The following is a 22,263-nucleotide window of genomic DNA, read 5'->3' as shown; positions in this document are numbered from 1 at the left end:
GTGCCTGGAAGAGCAAGATACAAAAGGAGGCACTTCAATGCCACTGCCACGTGGGACAAGTGCAAAGTCAGGAGCACCTCATCCATCTTGGTGAGGCTGGTGGTGATAACTAGAAAGGACCTCCTGGAGGAGGTGACACTCCTGATAAGATTTGGTGCAAGGGCAGATGAAGGGGAGTAGAGGGTGGAGAATGGACCACATATTCCCCACCTAGAGATGAGGAGCAGGACGCTGTTCTGAGACCCATGGGCATGTCAGTTAGCATTACTGGTGTTGGGTTGTAAAGCGTAACGAGGCTAGCAATGTGGTAGGGGTAGGATCATAAAAGATAGCTCTAGTGTGCTATGGAGGGTATATGAAATATGGACAGTGATGGAAACCACTGGAGAAAGTGACATAAAGAGACCTGTCTGTGACAACCTTGATACAATGGTCCACTCTGAGAGGCAGGAAAACAGCACTTTGTGCAGGCCACCCAGTTAAACCAGACTCGGAGTCCTCACCACCACAAACTTCTCTTTTACCATTCAGGGTGCCAGGCATGGCATTAGCCCTCCACATAATTTTTTCCAGCCCTGACCATACCCTTACACTGCCAAGTAAGACCATTCCCATTTTACAGATGGGAACTGCAGAGCTGTGTGAAGCACTTGCCGGAGTCCATGAGTCCCTAACATGACTCAGCACTGACTCTGAACAGGTGCTATGGGAAGCATGTGGGCTGGAAGGCAAGACATGAGAAATTGATCCAGGTCCATGGCTAAGGTTTGCACTTCTCCAGCCCAATGTGCTGCCCCGAGGAGTGCACAGGCAGTCACCCAAGGATCTTGTGGGAGAGGGAGATTCTGATCCCAGGGGCAGCGGGGGAGAGGCTGGCCCTTCTAACAAGCTTCTCACTGAGGCCCAGACCTCAAGCCAGGGTCCCTCTCACTCCAGCTCCACATTTCTGGAGCTGTTTCCTTGCTTACCTCTGAGTTGTACTCGGCCAGGTAGTAGACGGCCACGCAGCAGGCCACGGCCATGCCAGTGGAGACCACCCAGGCGACCACATGAGCAGAGAAGCGAGTCAGCTGCTGGTGAAACGTGAACCTGGCGTTCTCCTGTCGGATCTCAGACAGGTTCTCCTACAAGCACAGGGCATCAAGCTCAGCTGCAGCTCCCTGCCTCCCACACTGGTAGCCATGCTCCCCTGATGAACCCATACCGCACCCAGAGACACAAATCCAGTCTGGTCCACAGTGATGGATCTGGATAATAGGAGACCCTAGGGAGAATCCCCAAGCATCCCAGAACCCCTATTACCCACTTAGCTTCCTTTTCCAACTCAGAGGAACGCATGAGCCCATGGTCACCAAGTTCCTTCTGCAAGAAGCAGCTTGGCTGGGAACGACAGGGTAGTAAAGCAAGCTAATCCTCCACCTGCAGCAACAGCATCCTATGTGGGCACTGGTTCAACTGCTGCACTTCTGATCCAGCTCCATTCTACTGACCTGGGAAAGCAGTGGAGGATGGCCCAAGCCCTTGGATCCCTGCATCCACATGAGAGATCTGGAAGAGGCTCCTGACTCCCAGCTTTGGACCGGCCCAGATCTGGCCATGTGGCCATTTAGGAAGTGAACCAGCAGATAAAAGACCTCTCTCTCTGTCCCTCCATCTTTAAATAATTTTCATTTTCAAGTAGAAGAAATAAGATCTACAAAAAGCAGCAGCAGTAGCAGCCTGGTTATCCATACAGGGAAACAAGGTGAGCATGCCAGCTTTTTCGTGCAAGCTTTGTTATTCATACAGTCTACTTGCTCCTTCTATTAACTGAGTATGTTTGCACAGCGTCTGGCTTCTCCACCTCCCCACAGCTGGCACATGGGGCTCAGCAGTTTTGTGGAGCAGGGCTGTCCCACACATCCACTGGGATGCCAAACAGGATCTCTGGCTCCTACCCACCAGGTGGCTGCAATGCCATTTCCCCAAGGGTCACAATCAGAAATGGTCTCCAGACTCGGTCAAAAGTCTCTGAGAGGTCCATCATGACAGCTTAGCAGCTTAAGTCCTCACCTTGCATGTACCAGGATCTCATATGGATGCCGGTTCTAATCCCAGCAGCCCTGCTTCTCATCTAGCTCCCTGCTTGTGGCCTGGGAAAGCAGTTGAGTACAGCCCAAAGCCTTGGGACCCTGCACCCAAATGGGAGACCTAGAAGAAGCTCTGGGCTCCTGGTTTTGGATCAGATTGGCTCATCTCTGGCCATTGTGGTCACTTGGGGAGTGACTCAATGGATGGAAGATCTTCCTCTCTATCTCTCCTCCTCTCTGTATATCTGATTTTGCAATAAAAATAAACTGAAAATTTTTTAAAAGCCTGAGGCACAAGGTTGATCTGGGGTTGAAAACCACCACACCAGAACTGAATTTTCAACTCAGAATTTTGGGAACCAGGCACACATTTTGCTAGAAATTGCTGAGTTGGCTCTCAGGAAGTTGTGCTGCAATGTCTGGGGTTTGGCTTGTCTCTCAAAGTTTCACACACTGGAATTGCAGTCCCCAGAGTGTTGGCATTGAGGGGATACAATTGTTAAAGAGATGGACCCTAGTGGCCAGGCAAGCTCCACCCCATGGAGGGACAGATGCTGGACTCACAGAGCCAGTAGGTTTTTACAAGACATGGTCATTGTCCTTCGCACACCTCAATTTTTTTTTTAAAGATTTATTTAAAGACTCCTCAGTCTTGCTGTGACAAAGCCAGGGGCCAGGGGAGCCCTGCCTGGATACAAACATTATGTTGTTCGGCCTCTGCAGACTTACAAGCCACATCCACTCTTTCCTGCTAAAGCACCGGGCCTCCTACATTCTGTCGCAGCCACACAGACCATGACACATCCTCATCGCAAAGGCCCCAGGGGTCACGTGACGAGGCCCATTTCCCCTACAGCATCCCCAGGAATACCTGTCATAAGCATCATTCTCAGGGCAGTGATCAAACACCAGGAACTCCCAATTACTTTCAGGGAAGGTAGAGACGTCCCGGAGCAGCAAAGGGGAGCGGCCAGACAGAGGCAGGGGAGGCGAGGGCTCCTTACCCGGATCTCCGTGCTGAGATTCTTTTGCCTAAGCTTGACGGCCTTTTCGTGAGTGACGGTGAAGTCCCAGCAAAAGATGAGCTTTGCGATGCCTCTGGAGTAAATGTGAGGGTTGATGAAATTGTTCCGAAAATACTTGGCCATGCTGGAAAAGGTGGGAATCAAAAGACCACGGGTTATTGGGACAGACACTGGGGAGCGTGGGGATAAAGCACCATGCAGTCCTGTCAGTATCGGGCAAAGGTGACATGAAGGAGGCGGGGGGGCTCCAAGCTCTGCACCAGCTGGGAGATTCCATCCCTGGATTTGCCAACGGTGAGGTCTTTGTCCTGTTAACTCTTCTGGGCTTCTGTTTACATATCGGGGTAATGGGCATAACAAAGGTATCCACCTCATGGAGCTGTGAGTCATATCGGGTTCTTAAGACCACTGTAACAAATGACCACCAACATCATGGCCGGAAACAACACCCACTTTTTATCTCACCCTTATGGGGGTCAGAGGTTGGAAAGGGGGCCTCACAGGAAAGATCCAGCTTTCTGCAAATGCATATCCTGCAAGCTAGGCAGCAGGAGATGGTTCAGGTTCCTGGGTCCCTGCTCCCCATGAGGGTGACAACTTGGTCCAGCCCTGGCTGTTGTGGGCATTTGGGGAGTGAATCAGAGGACAGAAAATCTCTACCTCCTCTGCCTTTCATATTAAAAGTTTTTTTTTTCCAACATAAGTTACAAAGAGGTTACGCGGTTTGGTCCCAATGATGGATGTCTTGCTAAGGAGAGAAGAGAAAGAACAGGTGACAGACAACGGAAATGGCAATGGTTGGTGAGCCAAAGCCAGAGTCCTCGGAAGAACCCGCCCCTGCCAACACCTGGATCTGAGACTCCCATCTCCAGAGCTGTGAGCTGGCAAGTGTGCTGTGTGAGCTGTGCAGTGCATACATTTGCCACGCTGCTAGTCTGAGCTAGCAAATGAGCATGGAGGGCGGGCTTTTATTTCCATGTGGGTTTTTCATTCATATTTGCTTTCCGACGGACCGAGTTCTCTGAAAGCAAACCTCCCTTCCTCGCTCCCAAATGCCCACCTCGGGCAGCAGGGTGATAGGTCAGATAGCCATAGGAAGTGAAAGCTACAGAGAAGTAGTTCCCTGCGTTCCCTGGACATTGCTGGAATTAAAGAACAAATGAGTCTCAAAACTGGGACATCCAGGCATCCATACCTGAAGAGCAAGCTGAAGAAGCAGGTGATCAAACAGGCCCCGATGGTGAAGATGTAGGCCAGCGGCATGTTGTAGGAGACCCCGCCGTGCCCGTGCTGGATGGTGGAATTGGTATAATAGCCGTAGTACAGCACCGTGTCCTTAAAATAACCCTGACGGTGAGAAAGCAAGCCCTGGGTCAGGGGCAGTTCTTGAGCCTAAGATCAGCTGGGCTGATGTGTCTGCAAGAAGCGTGGGCCGGTGGGGTTAGACATTCAACTGGCCAAGAAAGGGGCGTTGCAGCCACCAGGGACACAGATGTTTTATTTTCAGGCTCACAGAGCCAGGAAGGAATCCCAATCCATCCATGTCACTTCCTGGTGGAGGGACCAGGGACAAACCAGAGCATCACTAGCTGCAGACCAGCACACTGCTATGTGGCTGTGTCACCTGTGACCCAGCAGGGCAACATGTTTACCAGGACACACATCACACCCTCAGATCTCTGTTTCAGTTTACAGTTTACAAATGAGAGCGCTCATGAGGAAGTGCTAAATCAGACAACGCCCCAGCGTCAAGAAGGAGCTGCCTAAGAGCAACTGGTCCAGTTTCCTATCTAAGCCAAGGTCAAGGGAAAGGGAGATCATCCTAGAGTAATAGAGACTGAATGTGGAAAATCAGATCCTGGTCTGAATACGCAAGCTGTGAAAGGCTTGGGGGAAAACAGAAAATTTGGATATAGCTGCATTTTAGATGACATTATTTTTATTTGTTTTATTAGAAGTGAGAACAATATTGTGATTGCAGGACAGTATTTAGAGAATATGATTTTTAAAAGAGATAGATTTAATTTTATTGGTAATAAAGATTTATGGAGAGAAGGAGATACAGAAAGATCATCCATCTGCTGATTCAATCCCCAAGTGGCCACAATTGTCAGAGCCGAGCCAATCTGAAGCCAGGAGTTTCTTCTGGGTCTCCCATAGAGGTGCAGAGTCCCAAAGTTTTGGGCCATCCTCTACTGGTTTCCCAGGCCACAAGCAGGGAGCTGGATCAAAAATGGAGGAGCTAGGACACAAACCAGCACCTATATGAGATGCTGGTGCCATAGGCAAAAGATTAACATGCTATGGGCCCGGCGCAGTGGCGCAAATGGTTAAGTCCTCGCCTTGCACGCCCGGGATCCCATATGGGCACCGGTTCTAATCCCGGCAGCCCTGCTTCCCTTCCAGCTCCCTGCCTGTGGCCTGGGAAAGCAGTCGAGAATGGCCCAAAGCTTTGGGAACCTGCACCCGTGTGGGAGACCCGGAAGAGGCTCCTGGCTTCGGATCGGCATAGTATCGGCCGTTGCGGCTCACTTGGGGAGTGAATCATCAGACGGAAGATCTTCCTCTCTGTCTCTCCTCTCTGTATATCCGCCTTTCCAATAAAAAAATAATAATAAAAACAAAAAGAAATTCCTTTAACTTTCATGTTTCACAAATGGTACCCTTCTTTGGTTTCTTCTTCAACCATTTCAATCTTAAAAAAAAAAAAAAATACTGGAACCTGAGCGATAGCCTAGTGGTGAGAGTCCTCAAATTGCATCTACTAGGATCCCATATGGGTGCTGGTTCGTGTCCCAGTGACTTTATGTCCCTTCCAACTCCCTGTTTGTGGCCTGGGAAAGCAGTAGAGGATGACCCAAAGCTATGGGACCCTGCGCTAATGTGTCTGGGAAAGCAGTGGCGGATGGCCTAAGTTCTTGGACCCCTGCATCCAATTGTGAGACCTGAACAGAGGCCTGGGCTCATGACTTCAGATTGTCCCAACCCTGGCCATTGAAGCCATTTGGGCCGTGAACTAACAAAAGATCTCTCTTTGTCTCTCTTCTCTAACTCTGCCTTTCAAATAAATAAATCTTTGTTTTAAGTCCAAGTTATATTGCAAAGCAAAAATTTGCAAAACAAGATTTATAACAATCCTACAATCTTTTCATTAAAAAAAAATTGGGTGCCAGCAGTGGTTCAACAGACTAATCCTCCTTTAAGGGCTGAGACCTCAAAGGAGTGCTGGTTCACATTCTGGCTGCACCACTTCCCATCCAGTTCCCTGCCTGTGGCCAAGGAAAGCAGTAGAGAATGGTCCAAAGCCTTGGGACCATAGGAGGCCCACAAGAAGGTCCTGGCTCCTGAGTTCAGATCAGCTCATTACCAGGTGTTGAGGCCATCTGGGGAGCAATAGTAGATGGAAGATCTTTCTCTCCATCTCTCCTTCTCTCATTAAATCAGCCTTTCTGATAAAAAGAAAACTTTTTAAAAAATACTGACCTATTATCTATGTATCAATCAACTATATATCTCTATTGATCTACTAACCCAATGATAGATCAATGCTTGTACAAGAAGAAAGAACAGTTTACAAAGAGATACCCCAAAATGAGGAGAGAAACCTGGGAAAAAAGAAACAGTGGGCTTTCTCTTAGTTCTCTTCACTAGTGGGGGTTTTTCAGAAACAGCATTGTATTATTTGCAAATTTGTTAAAAAGAAAGAAAACACAGATCTGTGGGGCACCAGCAGGAGAGGATGGTCACCACACACCGTTAGAAGGAAGGAGGAGAAACATGGACGACGTGTGGTCATTCGCCTTTTGTAAGAAGGAATGAAGGGATGTTGTATGTGTGATGAGATGTAGCTGCAGGTGCACAGAAGACAAACAACAGAACCTACCAACTGGTCACCTCTGGAGGCAGAGTGTTCTCGAGGCTGTGCTTATGTTACTTTGCAGGGAGGATATTTTAGATGTGCCTGCTCCCCATCAGCCAGCCTTTGGGTAAAATGATCGACCTGGGCAGGTGACCAGCACCAGGGCATGCCCCTAGCTTTCTGGAATGGTGGTCTCGGGTGGGGGACTCACCGCCCCCGTGAGGAATTCCAGCCCAGTGAACTGCAGGGTGTTCTTCTCAGCCACAGTGAACTGAGGGATTGTGAGGAAACTGAAGTTCAAGATGAAGGAGAAGATGTTGAACTTCAAGAGCCACCGCAGGAAGTTGAAATAGGATAGGACGCTCGTTCCGAATTTGCCTCCAATGACCTTGAGCGTCTTCTGCCACAAGCTGATGGAGTTGAGGAGCTCCGACAGGTTGCTCTTGGATCTCCGGTAACCCTGCAGTTGGGATGCAAAGCGGACGGTCTGATGGTCATTCAACAAACACTCTCAGAGTAGGTACCACAGGAACAAAATCGCCCACCAGTCCTGGAGCAGCATACTGTACAAGGCAGGCCAAGTGCACTTATGAAGGACATGTCACTGCATCCCCAGGGCCACACACCAGGTCAGCACTGTTACTACTGAAGAATGACTGAGCTGCTTGACTAATCCAGCAACTGCTTTCTCTCCTTCTCCCTTCCTTTCCACACACCTAAACTGACACAATGGCTTTGGGCCCTGAACTGTGGTTTTCCTTCAATACTCATTCCTCACCCTCCTCATTGTCATCCGCTTGCTGTACCCATTATATTGACCACAACAAAACTTAACTTACCAGAGAAAGGGAGTTCAGACATTGTGCACAGCAATTGAACTCAAGGACACGATTGGATTGCTTACTCTTCTCCTTGTCGACTGTTTTCCTGTGGGGAACAGCAGGAGAAAGTAAGAGCCAGCAAGACCAAAATTCCATCACTCAGAAAACAGCCACTGCATAACAACATGTACCCAAACCAACTTCCCTGAGGTGTGAAACCTCATCCTAGTTAGAAGAGAAAGACACAAGCATGACACACTCATAATGGAATGACCACATTGGGGAATATATTAGAAGACGGTTGGCACTTTAGGGAAGAAAATGGGTTTCCCCGAACCAGGTATGGAGATGGAACATGCTGGAAAATGTATCACTGTATTTAAAGTGATAGATTTAAAATGGTAGCTGAGCATCATTGTATATGAAAGTGAGGAGAGGGTCATTGTACGAATAAGGGAAGCCTGTTGCCAGGCATTGGCCAAAGCAAGGCCCCCAGTGGGTGGAGCAGAGCAGGAAGAAGGCCAGGATGGTCGGAGTGGAATGAGCAAAAGGAAAAGAGGGGGCCCAGGGCAATCAGGGGTCCCTGGAGGTCAGCAGTCCTCCAGCAGGGGACGAGCTCTCCTCCCAGAGGACCACTGGTAATGGCTGCAAACTCTGTTAGTTGTTAAACTGGTTGCTAAACAACATCCTACAAATGAATGCAACAGTATGAGCCAGGCCTCAAATGTCACCCGCCTGGAGGCTGAGAAATTGTGCTTTAGGCAACTATCCCAGGATGAATGGAGCCATGTCGAGTTTGAAATGGAAGAGCGTTTTGAGACACATACAGTCCCAGATGTGTCTTTACCCACCCTCACACCAAAAAAGTACATCCCGGCTTCCTGGGCCTCTCACAGCAACCTCCTCCTGTCTTCATTTGGCCTGATTTTCTTTCTGCCACTTGTAGGTTATTGGTTGACAAATCTATTTCACCAGGCACGCCTTGGGAAAAAAAATCCATCTTTTGCAATCTCAGAAAAACAGGAACTATCTGTTTGAACTATCTATTAGCAATTGCTAATCAAATCTACGTTTAAACTATTAGCAATTGCCATTGCCTTTACTCATCTCTGCCAACTACACCACAAATGACAGAAGGACAAAGATCATAGGACGAGCAATGGCGATCGCTAACACATGCCTCTCGTCTCTCGTGTTTTTGAATTCCTAGGCTTAGCCATCTGCTGAGGTCTTTGTGATGTGTTAAGTAAACTTCTGAGTAGTTTGAGATCAATGCTAAAGTTGCAAAGATGGTGCAGAGGGGCCCTTAGCCCTGTTGTACCTTGTCAACGTTGTCTGTTTCTTTTAAAGATTTATTTATTTTTATTGGAAAGGCAGATCAGATTTATGGAGAGAAGTAGACAGAGAGAAAAATCTTCCATTTACTGGTTCACACCCCAAGTGGCCACAACAGCTGGAGCTGAGCTGATCTGAAGCCAAGGAGCCAGGAGCTTTTTCTGGGTCTCCCACGCAGGTGCAGGGAGTCTGTCCCAGGTCACAAACAGGGAACTGGATGGGAAGTGGAGCAGCTGGGACATGAACTGACACCCATGGAATCCAGCACATATAAGGTGAGGATTTAGCCACCGAGCCATCACACCAGGCCTACATCGATCTAAATCTTCACATTCTGAGCTGAGGCGGGAGCAGAGGTATGGAATCTACAAGGAACCTAGGAAGGCAGAGAAACCTTGGACCCTACCTCAGGTTCCTCTTCTCATCCATGGTCCGTGGCTGGTTCCTAATGGTTTTAATTCTGTCTCTAGATGTCATGGGAATCAGAGATGCAATTAACTTTTGTCCTGCAGAAGAAAGTAAACAGGTTTATTATTTTTTTTTTAAACAGCATCATCACATTTTAAAATATAGTGCTGAAGTTAGAGAATGTTCTCCTAAAAGCACATTAAAAAAAAATAGGTCCAAATTCCAAAGATCACACTTGCTCCCCTCTCCCTGTACCCCGATTTAACCTAAGAGACAGGAATGTCCACAAAAACTTGAGTGATGTCGACAAGATCTTGTCTACTCGGCAGCTTCCTTTTCCTCTTTCATCTCGGTACCCCAATTCATTTTCTGAACTCCAGGCCCAAGAACCTTCCCTTCTTTGCCTGACCATTACTGGATGCTTTCGCCCTTCCCAACAGGTGTATTGTTCTTCCTCACACTGCTCCATTGACTCAGAGTCACATCTGTGTGTCAGGGTGGCAAAGACTGTGTGGGGCAGGCAGTTCCTAGTAAGCTGTCAGCCCCAGTTCTCCCTTGCAAGTGGCTAGATCAGTGGACACAATGCCAACCTGTGCTCTCAGAGGGGGTGATACACTGAGGTTCTTGGAGAAGGTTGACTGCATGTGATGGCTGGAGCTGCTGCCACCATCTCAGGTGGCAGAGGGTTAAAACAGTGGGATGGCACTGACTCCAGTACTTGGGTCCCAGCCGTGCACGAGGGAGATCTGGACTGAGTTCCATATTCCTGACGTTGGCCTTGGCCCAGCCCTTACCGTTGCAGTAATTTCAGGAGTAAGGCAGCAGAGCGGAGATCTTTGTGTGTCTATCTTTCTATTTATCTATCTACCTATCTATTCCTGTGTGTGTGCATACACTTACCTCTTTCAAGTAAATAAATAAAATTTTAAAGTGATGTGGCTAATGGGCTTGGGAATCAGGCAGAACCACATGTGGGTCCCAGCTCTCCCAGATGCCTGAATTCCCCTGAATCTCAACTTGCTCATGCCTCAAAGAGAAATGCCTGTCTCAAAGGTGTGGTGTTTGAGGTGTAAATAAAGCCAAAGTACCTGGTTCACATAAAAGGGATGCCAGTTGGACATCTGATGTAGTGGTTAGATGCTACCTAGGGCATCCACATGAGATTATCTGTATTCAAGTCCTGGCTCTGCTGTTGATCCCAGCTTTGTGACAGCAGGAGGTAGCAAGTCATGGCTCAAGTCCTCTGGGTCGCTGCCACCTACATGGGAATCCCATCCAGAGTCCGAGTCCTCCCGGGTTCAGCCTGGCCCAGTCCTGGCTGTTGCAAGCATTTGGGGAGTGAATCAGAAGTCAGGAGATCTGTATCCCTCTGTCCTTCTGTCTCACTGCCTTTCAAGTAGCAAAAAAACAAATTTAAAAATTATTTTCTAAACAACGTAGAGGCCCTATGGATAACTTGCAAAGCTTCCCGGCTCTCTTGCTATGTCCCATTCCCTGGTGTCCGTCTACCTTGAACGGTTTCATGGGAAGCACAAGGACCATCCAAGCCCAGGCATTCTGGGCCAGGCAGCATCTGAGACATGGATTCATGTGAACATGCTGAGACTCGCATTAAGTGCCGTCCCTTTCTGTCATTCCTGCTGCCGCACAGATGCGGGTCCAGCCCGTCGGCATCAGATGCTGAGGAAACCACGCTGAAGCTGGGCTTGACCGGGGCCCTTTCTGGGGAAATCTGATTTGTGGATGAATGGCTCTGGACCCCAGTGGGAACATTTTCCACCTCTACAGCAATGTCATTCACTTGGTCATCCGATAGCATCGCTCCCTCGTTCACCGTGGCGGGGATCCCCAGACCTCACAACTGGGTCACATCAGCTTTGTGGCTACTTGCCCCGGAGAAAGCAACGACAATCGCAAAGGGATGCACCATTCACATTTGGTTATCGGTCAAGGTGAGCCTGCCTGGGCCTGCCCCAGCCAAACCACAACATAGTGCCTGCCTGTCTCAACAAGGAGGTATGTTTCCCTGCAGAGAATTCTGTCTTGGTAGCTAGGTAAGAAATTGGCGACGGAACCCTTCATTACAGACAAGAGAATTCTAGAAACAGAAGACGGAGCTTCCCTTACAGGACTCAGAACCCAGGGGCAAGGTTTTAAGTGACCGTCTCTGGCCTAGAACTTGGCAGACATAACTTCAAGTGTGCCCAGACACCTAGGTGGGTCGCTCGTGTTACAATGATTATCCTTGCAACACACATCTCCCTTTGTACTCAGATCAGCAGATGCTCCATTGCCAGTTTGAACACACAACTCATTCTCGATTCTCCCAGCTTCCTTTGCAGCTAAAGGTGATCTTGTGATGTGGTTTTAGCCAATGAGACACATGGTTTTCAGAAATACTCTTTAAATAAGGGAGCCAGTCTGCCTGGGTCCACCTTTCACTCTTTTCCATTCACCTGTGTGCCTGGAGGCAGCCTTTTGAAATAAAGATGAATATTCACCTGCCAAAGATGGCAGAGAAAGAAGCTAGAGAGGTCTAGGCACTTGGTATTTTGTCCTCTGAGTGCCTACATCCCATACTGGAGTACATGGTTCAAGGCCCAGTTCCACTTCTGATCTACTTTCTTGCTAATGCACAACTCAGAAGGCAGGCGCCGATTCCAGTCCCTTGCTTCCCTGCCACTCATGTGGGAGCGAGCCAGGTGCAGTCCCTGGATCCTGGGTTCAACCTGATCGAGCCCTAATTATTGTGGGCATTTGGAGAGTAAACCAAAGGGGAAGGTTTTTCTCTCTGTTTCTCACTCTCAAAGTTAAAAATTTTTAAATGTTTTAAATGATAAGTACAAAGAAGCTAGGGAAGGATCTTCAGTCCCTCAGTGCTTGGTGGCCAGCACTGCCGTATCACCTACAGACCTCCACCCTCCTTATTACGAGAGAAAAACCATTCCGCTTCACTACCAAGACTCTGTTCTGTTTCAATGCCAGACACTTGAACACAATTTGCTCCTAGAAGCTGCCTAGGACAAGGTGTTTGTTTAATAGTTTGGGAAATAAAGGTGCAGAGAGACGAACTGACCTTCTCTCCACCCGCTCCCTGGCCATCACAGTGTCACAGAAAGGCAAGATTGGACTAAAACTCAAACATTCTCTCCCCCAAAAATGACAATCAACAGAAACAACCCCCATTCTTACTGTGCGGGAAGTACTTCAAGTAGAGAATATCCTTTATTTTCATCATCACTCTGTAAAGTATATATGTGTCTCAGCCCCATTTTAGAGCTAAGAAAACAGGCTCAGTGAAGGAATTATTCTAAGAAAATGAAACCATCAAGAATAGAACTTGGGGGGTGGTTGGGATTAGAGCCAAGTAGGTCTGAACCCCAAAGCAGGAGCTCAAAATCATCTCACCCTGGTGCTCGCCCCCATTTTAACAGGAGGCTGATGTATCATTCATTTATGAATGAATGAATGCCCATTGAGATCAGGCGCGTTCAGGGTGGTATGGCCGTAGACGCCACACTGAATGCCCATTGAGTATCTACTGTGTTCCAGGAATCCCCTGGGCTGTAAGTGAATCCACCAAAGCCATGCCTTCCCATGCAGCTAGCTTTTCAGCCATTAACTGCCTGAGATTTGAAAATGAGAACCTAGTAAGGCGAAGTGAAAAAGCCAGTTTCCTTATGGGGGTCTCTATTTCTTCCCTCTCTTTCTGGGAGACTCCTGGGCCACCAGGGTCCCCAAACTTGGTAAGGCCAAAAAGGGCAGTTTAGGGAGGGACCCATCAAGCCTTTTCCTTTCCCCACATCCCTGAAATCATTGTCTGTTCCAGCAAGGACCCAAAGGAAAACAGAATCATATGTTGCCTTGTGGTCTTCCCTCCTAGTAGCAAGGTTAAACTCATGTGAAAGATGCACACATCTGCCAGGAAAGCACTTGACAGATAACACGATGGCTATCCAACGGGCCGCTGGGCTGGAAGGTGAGAGGCATTTGTTGTTAATATGGATGACTTCCTTATTGTCTGCAGACTTGTTTTCTGTTTCCAGCACACCCTAACCTCTCTTCTCTGTTGCCTTTTGGTTCTCAGCCTCTGCCTCTGACCAGATCTCCATCACTGCACATAGCGATCCTTAGCAAGCTTTCTGAGCCTGCTGGCTTTCACCAAAGGCACCGTTCACAGCCTGCCCTCATAGTAACTGCCTGAGTATTCACAAAAGTGGTGATGAACACACTTCAAGTTCGCCAACACAGACATGAATTAACTCCAAGATGGACAGGCTACTCAATCCTGTCTCCTGTGGCAAAAATGACCAACCTGAGTACAGGCACGCACTGCAAATACACTGGGCAGCACCTTCTCTCGCCCTGAAGGGCAGGCCAAGCAGAAAGGTGAGCTCATCGAAAGAGGCACCTAAGCTGAAGTGTAGACTCTATATAGGGAGACAAAGGTCAGCTTTAAAGAGAAGCTGAGTCAAGCACAATGGGTGCAAAACCCTAGTGCCTAGGTGATCCCTAGGCCCTGGCGTTAGAACCAGGCCCTGGATAGACTCAGAAGCCCTGATTTCTGTAATGCATTCAATAGATTAACTCATCCAGTAGCTCTGAATTATCTACTCCGGACTAGCCACTGGAGAGTATTTCTACTTCCAATTTCCTATGTTTTCCCCATCTCCTTCAGTTACAGTTTGGAACTGGTTTGAGTGTCCCCCAAAGGTTCAAGTGCTGGAAGTTTGGCTCTCGGGATGCTAATGTCAAGAGGTGGTGGAACCTTTAAGAAGAGGGGCTTTGTCATTGAGGATGCCACACTCAGAGGGATTAATGTAGTTCTGTCTGAACCCTGGTTATTTCCTGAAAGAATGAGTTGTTAAGAAAAAAATATATATAAGTTTGGTGTAGGTGTTGTGCAGTGGATTAATCTGCTGCTGGAATTGCCCATATCCGTATCAGCATGCCTGGTTGGTCCCAGCCTCTCCAAGCTTCCAATTCAGCTTCCAGGTAATGCACTTGGGAAGCAGAACTGATGATCCAAGTACTTGTGCTTCTGCCACACACAAGATATCAAGTTAGAGTTCTTGGCTCCTGGCTTCTGCATGGCTCAGTCCGAGCTGTTGTAGGCATTTGGGAAGTGAACCAGCAGACAGAAGATCAATAAATCAATCAGTCAGTCAATCGATTGATCAATCTCTCCTTCCCTCCGTTCTTTCTTCCCTCCCCCTCTCCCTTTCCATTTCCACTTCTGTCTCTCTGAAATACAGGATGACAGAGACAAGAGAGACAAAAGGAGAAAGAGATTCTTCCAGCCAGTGGTTCACTCCCAAATAACTGCAATGATCAGAGCTGGAACAGACCAAAGCAAGAAGCTTGTAATTCCACTCCCACATGCAGGGCAAGCATGCAATCACTTCTACTACTTTCCCAGGCACATTAGCAGAGAGCTGGATCACAAGTGGAGCAGTGGGGACTGGAATCATTATTCAGCTACGTGATGCCAGGGTCAGCGTTGCTAGCGGCAGGGAGCTTAGGCAGCTGTGCTACCATGCAGGCCTTAAATAGACAAACCCTAAAATAACTCAAGCCTGTTTCTCAACTCACCAGGTGACTGCTCTCTTCCTATCTCATAAGCTCCCATCGTGAGATCATCTACCTCCTTGTGATATAGCCAAAAGACCCTCAGACACAGGCTGAACTGAAGGGGCCACCCACTCTTGGACTTTGAGCCTCCCAAAATAGCAGTTAAAGAAACGTTTCTTTATAAAAATACCCAGCCTCAGATATTTTGTAATTGCCACAGAAAACAGACTAGGAGAACTTTTCACCTTTGAGACCATAAGTTTTCTTGGGTCAATGCCCATTTGAATAAAGATTCTATCATTCGCAATGAGAAAATTGCTAACGAAGTCACTTCAGTACCCCTAAAAGAATTAACTGTATATCTCAAAGCAAACCTCTTTATGAAAAACCAATTTAGTATCAACTGTATCCACTGCCACATCAGAAGCCAACATGGAGTGAAACACTGGACAGAAGATCTTCCTCTCTGTCTCTCCTCCTCTCTGTATATCTGACTTTGCAATACAAATAAATCTTAAATTTAAAAAAAACCTGCAAAGTTTGCATTGCCTTGGACAGGTGCCTTCTCCATAGTGACTCTAGGGTCCTCGTCCCCTAGGACTCACCTTGGGGTGACTTGCACCAGTCAGATCCAGTCAGCGGTGGGTTTCCATAAGCACAGAGGGGGCTACCTTCACCCACAAAAGCAGTATTCACTGGAAGAAAAGGAAAGGACACATGGCAAATAAAGCCCACCATACGAGATATGACCAACCACATTATAATTACCATGTGTCAATAATGCTTAGTAATGGTTCACAAGAAAATGATACCTTCTCTTCGAGATTCTTACAAATGATTAAGATCTTAGGTGGAAAAAATGCTTCTACAAATAATCAGCCAGGATCCATGATTTTTATTTGTCCACAGGCCACAGGTGAAAACTCTTACACCGAGGCCCAGGACACACTTCTACATGCATAACTGAAAACCAAGTTTCACAAAATAATGCTTTGTCTGACTCTGTAAACTTCTCTCTGACATAGTCTTTCTCTATTACATTACTTTCTATTTAATTTATTTAATGTTATTAATCGTTAAATCTATTACATTTTAAACTTTCATTTTGTAGCTTGTCATTGAGTTGCAACTCAGAGTTTGAAATGTGCTTGTGCATGTGAGTTCAAAGGTTCCCTTTAGCTCTAAGTATTTTATGATGGCCCCAGGATAAATTTGAAATATGGTATAATTTCCTTGGAGACAGAGTTCATTCTCATTTTCCACAGGACACAGTCATATACTAATACATTTTAATTCATGTTAATAATATAATCCATGTTAAACATTAAACCACAAACTTGAGAAAAAATGGAGCACACTTTGATGGGGACAGTGCTTTGTTGATGTGCCAAATGCAGATATAAGCCACCGGTACCAATAACCTGGAGGGCACTGTGTGGCTAAGCTGGGTGCAATTGTATTTCTCACCTACAATCTGCAAATGATGTCGGGAATAGCCAGATGGAGCTAACCTATGTATCCCACACACCCCGTCTCCCCCTTGCCTTCTTCAAATTCTTCTTGATCAAGGTGGATCAATTCTCCATCTACATCTGTTCTTAATGGCACCCTTCCTCCCTTCTCTGACCCCCATAGACTCTACATTTCCCTAACATAGCCAGGATTTGTTTTTCTCCTATGTAATGAACTGGCTTCCCTGACATGACAAGGAAGGGCAAGAAAGGTAAGAGCTGGGTTGAATTTCCTTTGCCTCCCATAGCGGAGTCACTTACCTTTACTCACAATGCATTTAGGCCCCTTCTGCATGAGGCCCACTTACTATCCTGTTTCTCTGCTATGTTGAGCCTAGGGGGGGCCCGCACCAGAAGTTAAACAAACAAGGTCATCTGATCTTGGACTGGCACCCTGAAAACTGTGCGCTAACAAAATCTTCTTTTTCTATAAAGTGCCCGGATTCGGCTACTTAACTATAGCAACAAAAAAATATGGATTAATATATAGAGGATGTCACATTTTACATGTCTAACTTTGGGGCTGGTGGTGCAGTATATTCATGGTAAGTCATGACTATATCCAATATGATGGCTGGTTCAATCTTGGCTGTTCAACTTCCAATATAGCTCCCTGCTGATGTGCCTGGGGAAAACAGTAGAAGATAATGCAAGTCCCTGGGCCCCTGTCACCCATGCAGGAAACTCAGGAGTTCTAGATTCAGCCTGACTCAGCCTCAAATACTGCAGCCATCTGCACATTTGCAAAATGAACCAGCAGACAGAAGTGTGTGCGCTCTCTAACTCTGACTTTCAAATAAGTCTTCCTTTAAAAACATCTGACTTAATTTGGAAACACAGGATCTCATCTCCTTGAAGCCATACTTCCACGGAACCAAGGTGGACCAGCCATCTCAGCTATACACAGGTGCAGACCTTGATTTTCCATAACCCTGGCCTTCTCTGATACCTGATGACACTTGATTTCTCTAGACACTGAGTTCTCAACTTTTGTATCTAATGAGGTGCTTGAGGGGAGAACAGACCCATTCTTCTATTTTATGATGCCTTAACAATGACACACCTGCATCTACTGGATTTTAATTCCCCCCAACCCAGGATATGATCCCATTCTTGACAAATGCTTTACCATAGCCACTTCCAGGAGCACCCAGTAGGAGGCCATCCAGACTTGCCGTTCCCACAGCTACCATTTCAACAGTGTCAGGATAATCTTCATGGTTTCCACCAACCATGCCCAAGGGGCCATTACCACTGCAATGAAAAGAGGGCTGAATTGAAGATGTTCTGATGAGCACCTCAACTTCCCAAAAGGATAGATCACTACCCACCCACTAATGTGATGAGAGTCCATTCATCCATCATTCATATATTGATTTCTTCCATCCATTTATGTATATTCATTCACCCATTCATCTGTCTATTCATCCATTCATTCACCCTTCTATTCCTCCATCAGACAGCCATCCATTTGCTTATCTTTTCATCCCACAAATGCTGACATTCAGTCAGCTATGGGTTATGTCTGGGTTAGTGATGACAATACAAGGGCATCTTCCTTGCAGGAATGCCTGATGACACAATCTTGCACAGCATCTTAGACACAGCTGTGAGCGGTTAGAAGTAGAAACTGATGAGGATCAGAAGACAGGCTCAAGTTCAGAGGAAGGAGAGAAGATTTTATTTTGGGGAAAATCTACATGGAAAATAAATATTTGGAAATTTGAAGGATAAATCCGCATCCCAAGGATGAACAATAGCACCAAAAAAGGACAGAAAATACAGAAAAGAGAAAGAGAATGCTATGAAATCCAATTAATTTTTTCCTCAATTTCTTTTAAAATTTATTTATTCTTCTCAGAAAGTGAGATTTACAGAGAAGGACATACAGAGAGAAGAATCTTGCATCTGCTGATTCACTCCCCAAGTGGCCACAATGGCCACAGTTGAGCCAATCCAAAGCCAGGAGCTTTCTTGAGGTCTCCCATGTGGGTGCAGGGCCCCAAGGCTTTGGGCTGTCCTCCACTACTTTCCCAGGCCACAAGCAGGGAGCTGGATGGGAAATGGAGAAGTGGAGCAGCCAGGATATGAACCAGCATCCATATGGGATCCTGCCACATGCAAGGTGAGGACTTTAGCCACTAGGGTACCACACCAGGCCCAATTCCCCATTGGGGAATGAACCATCACATGGAAGGTCTCTGTCTCTTCTCTAACTCTGCCTTTCCAATAAAAATAAATACTTTTTTTAGTGCAGATGATAATAAATCAAATCTGCAGTAATGTTTATATAAAAAGTAATCAGTTGTGGTGACAATTTTTGAAAGGCAGATTTACAAAGAGAAGGAGAGACAAAGATCTTCCTTCCACTGGTCACTCCCCAAATGGCCACAACGGACAGACTTGATCAGATCCGAAGCCAGGATCCAGGAACTTCTTTCAGGTTTCCACATGGATGCAGGGGCCCAAGGGTTAGAGCTGTCCTCTGCTGCTTTTCCAGGCTACCAGCCGGGAGCTGGATCAGAAATGGAACAGCTGGGACTATAGCAGGTGCCCATATATGTGGGATAACAGCACTTCAGGCAGAGTATTAGCTTGCTGAGCCACCACACTGGCCCCTGAACCCAAATCTTATATCCTTGTTCCCAGAGATATTTTCAAGCCACCATGTTTATAAAATCATAAATATTACTCTTAGAAACAATAAATGGGGGCCTGGTGACTAAATCCTCACCTCGCATGTGCCAGAATCCCATATGGGTGCCAATTTGTGTCCTACCTGCTTCACTTCCCATCCAGATCCCTGCTTACGACCTGGGAAAACAGTAGAGGATGGACCAAAGCCTTGAGGTCCTGCACCTGTATGGGAGATCTGGAAGAAGCTCCTGGTTCCTGGCTACAGATTCTGCTCAGCTCTGGTCACTGCAGCCACTTGGGGAGTGAACCAGGCAATGGAAGATCTTTCTGTCTCTTTCTTTCTGTAAATCTGTCTTTCCAATTTAAAAAAAAAAGGTAAATGCAAAATAAGGCTTGTAATGGTTAAAACTTCAAGTGGTGGAGGCAGACATTTGATAGCAGTCAAAGCACCAAGTAGAATACCCACACTCATATTAGATCACTTAGCTTTGAGTCCTGGCTCTGCTCCCAACTCTAGTTCCTGCTAATCTGTATCCTGGAAAGCAGCCATGAGAGTTCAAGCACTTGGCTATCTGCAAGCCACATAGGAGACCCAAACTGAGTTCCTGCTTCCTGACTTCACCCTGGGCATTTATATAGAGGGGAGTGATCAGCAGATGGAAGAGCTCTTTAAATCCATCTCTGTGTCTGTGCACTTCAAATAAAATGAAAATAAATAAAATTTTAAGTGGTCTCAAAGGAATATCAACGCTAGCCAAAAGATAATGAACATAATTAGATGAAAACAAAAAATGCAGAATCAAAGTCAGTGTGGCGACATAGCAAGTTAAGCCTCTACCTGTGGCACCAGCATCCCATACGGGTACCAGTTTGTGTCCCAGCTGCTGCTTTTCTAATCCAGCTGCCTGTTAAAAGCCTGGGAAAGCAATGGAGTTTGGCTCAGCTCCTTGGGCCCAGGCTCCTGGCTTCACATCTGCCCATTTGGGCAATGAAGCAGCAGATGGAAGGTCTCTCTTCATCTCTGCTCTTTTCTCTGTAACTCTGCCTTTCCAATAAAAATTTAAAAATATATATAAGTACAGAATATCAATGAATCAAAATTGTAGTAATGTTTATATGAAAAATAATCAGTTGTGGTGACAAATTAATTTTGGAAAAATAAAACACGAAAGTACAAACTGAGGAATTAAACTGATTTCAAGGAGTTAGATCTTAAAAAAATTCTTGATAGAATTCATGACTTGGATGTAATTCTGTTTGGGATGTTTGCATTCATGACGGTCAAATCTTCACTCAATGTCATTGGCAATCCAGCAGCTTCAGCATCATGTAGATTTTACAGGAAGTGGATGAGGAAGAGACAGGAAAGTGGGGAGGGGGTCCAAGCAAGAGAGGATGGAAGACAAGGCTTAGCTAAGGGCTTGAAGCCTGAGGCTGAGTCCATGGCCCAGGTGAGCCATGGATACCACAGTTTGACCACACCTGCTGGATATGGAAGTCATCATGTGTCCCTAACAAAAACCATACCAATCAAATTCTATTGATTTGATGATGACACAGTCCAAACTGATGAGATGCCTGAACGTACCGTCTGCTTGCTTCCAGGCTTTCAGAAGTGCCATAATGATGACCATCTTCAGCACCTGGGTAATCAGGGTTTCCCCAAAAGTCTGGAGAGTTCTGGAAATTCTCAGCACCATGAGAGTCTGGTTCCCCGAAGAAGTGTGAAGAACGGGGTTCAGTCTCAGCCCCTGGATAATCAGGTTGTCCCAGAAGCGATTCTGTATACGGGCTGACTCTGGAATGAGCATAGTGTAAATTCCTTCTGGAGCCTGGAAGGTTGGAACTGGCTCTGGGGCCCGGAGAGCTGAAGGTGCCCTGGGCCCCAGGGTAGTCTGGTTCTCCCAGGGAGTCAAGGTAATCTGGGCTTGTTCTAGAGCCTTTGTAGTTTCCACTGTTTCTGGAACCTGTGAAATTGGGATTTCGCTGAGCTCCACCATATCCTGACCGTTGAGGCGAGTCTGGGTGGTACGGACTGTTCTCAGAGGCAATGTAATCAGGCTCAGGCAGAGCTCTAGGATACTCTGGACTTGCTCTGGAACCTGCAGAGAAGGAAGTATTCCTGGAACTGGGATAATCTAAAATATTCGGAGGATCTTGAAAACCTGGAGAATCCTGAGTGTTTGAAAGCCCCCTCCTGTGGTTCTGAGAGCCTGCGTAGGGAGGGTAACCTGAATCCTCCTCATAGCTTCTATTCCTGTAGTAGGCAGACATGTTGGAGCAGATTCTTTATCTGTCTTGGAGTATTAAAATATTCCCACATTTGCAGTTATTCAGAGGTCTTTACATTTAACCTGAAAATACAAAAAAAGAAAAGTCAGGTTTTTCTTTTCTGCAGACATTGCTGGTTGTCTTCCAGGATCTGTTCTTCTCTCTCCCATCATTGTATCCAGAGCCGCCCAGACTGAACTATAATTTCCCAGCCTCCCTTGCACCCAGTACTGGTTCTAAGAGTGGTCACTACAATGCAGGAGAGGCAATAGACTTCCAGGCTGTGCTGTTCACAGAAAAGAGTTTGCCCTCCCTTTCTCAGTCTCCCTACTTCCCATTGGCTGGATTGGGGAACCAATGGTGCTCCATTTCATGCTATACATAACCCCTTCCCCACACAGGGTTGGTGTTAAAACAGATAGAAGGAACCTGGGTTCCTGATAACTTTCCAGAGTTCCCTGCTAATGGCCTGGGAAAGGAGAGGAGGATGGCCCAAGGCCGTGATCCTCTGCACCCAACGTGGGAGACCTAGAAGAAGCTCCTGATTCCCAGCTTTGGACTAGCTCAGCTCTGGCTGTTATAGCCGCTTAAAGAGTGAACCAGCAAAAGGAAGCTCTCTCATGTCAACCCAGACTATTATGGAGGAGAGATATAATCCCATTCTCCTTAAACCACTGTTTTTTTTACTGGAAAGAACAAGGCCCTTTTGTAAATGTTGATGACACTACAGTTCTAGGGCTCAGAGGGTAAAGTAGA

The 22,263-nt window shown here is 46.7% G+C and overlaps 1 protein-coding gene across 1 annotated transcript in view; it reads right to left on the bottom strand.

The window, feature by feature from the left end:
• Positions 1–21,510, bottom strand: part of TMC5 (transmembrane channel like 5) — a 37,246-nt gene extending 15,736 nt beyond the window's left edge. Inside the window, exons 1-9 of the mRNA XM_040973929.1 lie at positions 20,821–21,510; positions 17,729–17,897; positions 15,694–15,783; positions 9,516–9,615; positions 7,793–7,880; positions 7,165–7,413; positions 4,290–4,441; positions 3,074–3,218; positions 969–1,124 (exon numbers count right to left, since the gene is read on the bottom strand). Coding sequence (XP_040829863.1) covers positions 969–1,124; positions 3,074–3,218; positions 4,290–4,441; positions 7,165–7,413; positions 7,793–7,880; positions 9,516–9,615; positions 15,694–15,783; positions 17,729–17,897; positions 20,821–21,510 — 1,839 coding nt within the window. The remainder of the gene's footprint in view (positions 1–968; positions 1,125–3,073; positions 3,219–4,289; positions 4,442–7,164; positions 7,414–7,792; positions 7,881–9,515; positions 9,616–15,693; positions 15,784–17,728; positions 17,898–20,820) is intronic.
• Between the last annotated feature and the right edge of the window lie 753 nt (positions 21,511–22,263).

The sequence above is a fragment of the Ochotona curzoniae genome, unplaced genomic scaffold (assembly GCF_017591425.1).
Source record: "Ochotona curzoniae isolate NIBS_2020 unplaced genomic scaffold, NIBS_Ocur_1.0 contig_2321, whole genome shotgun sequence".
In the NCBI taxonomy this organism is placed as follows: Eukaryota; Metazoa; Chordata; class Mammalia; order Lagomorpha; family Ochotonidae; genus Ochotona; species Ochotona curzoniae.
The sequence above is the reverse complement of the archived record's forward strand: the minus strand, read 5'-3'. Positions and strand labels throughout refer to the sequence as shown.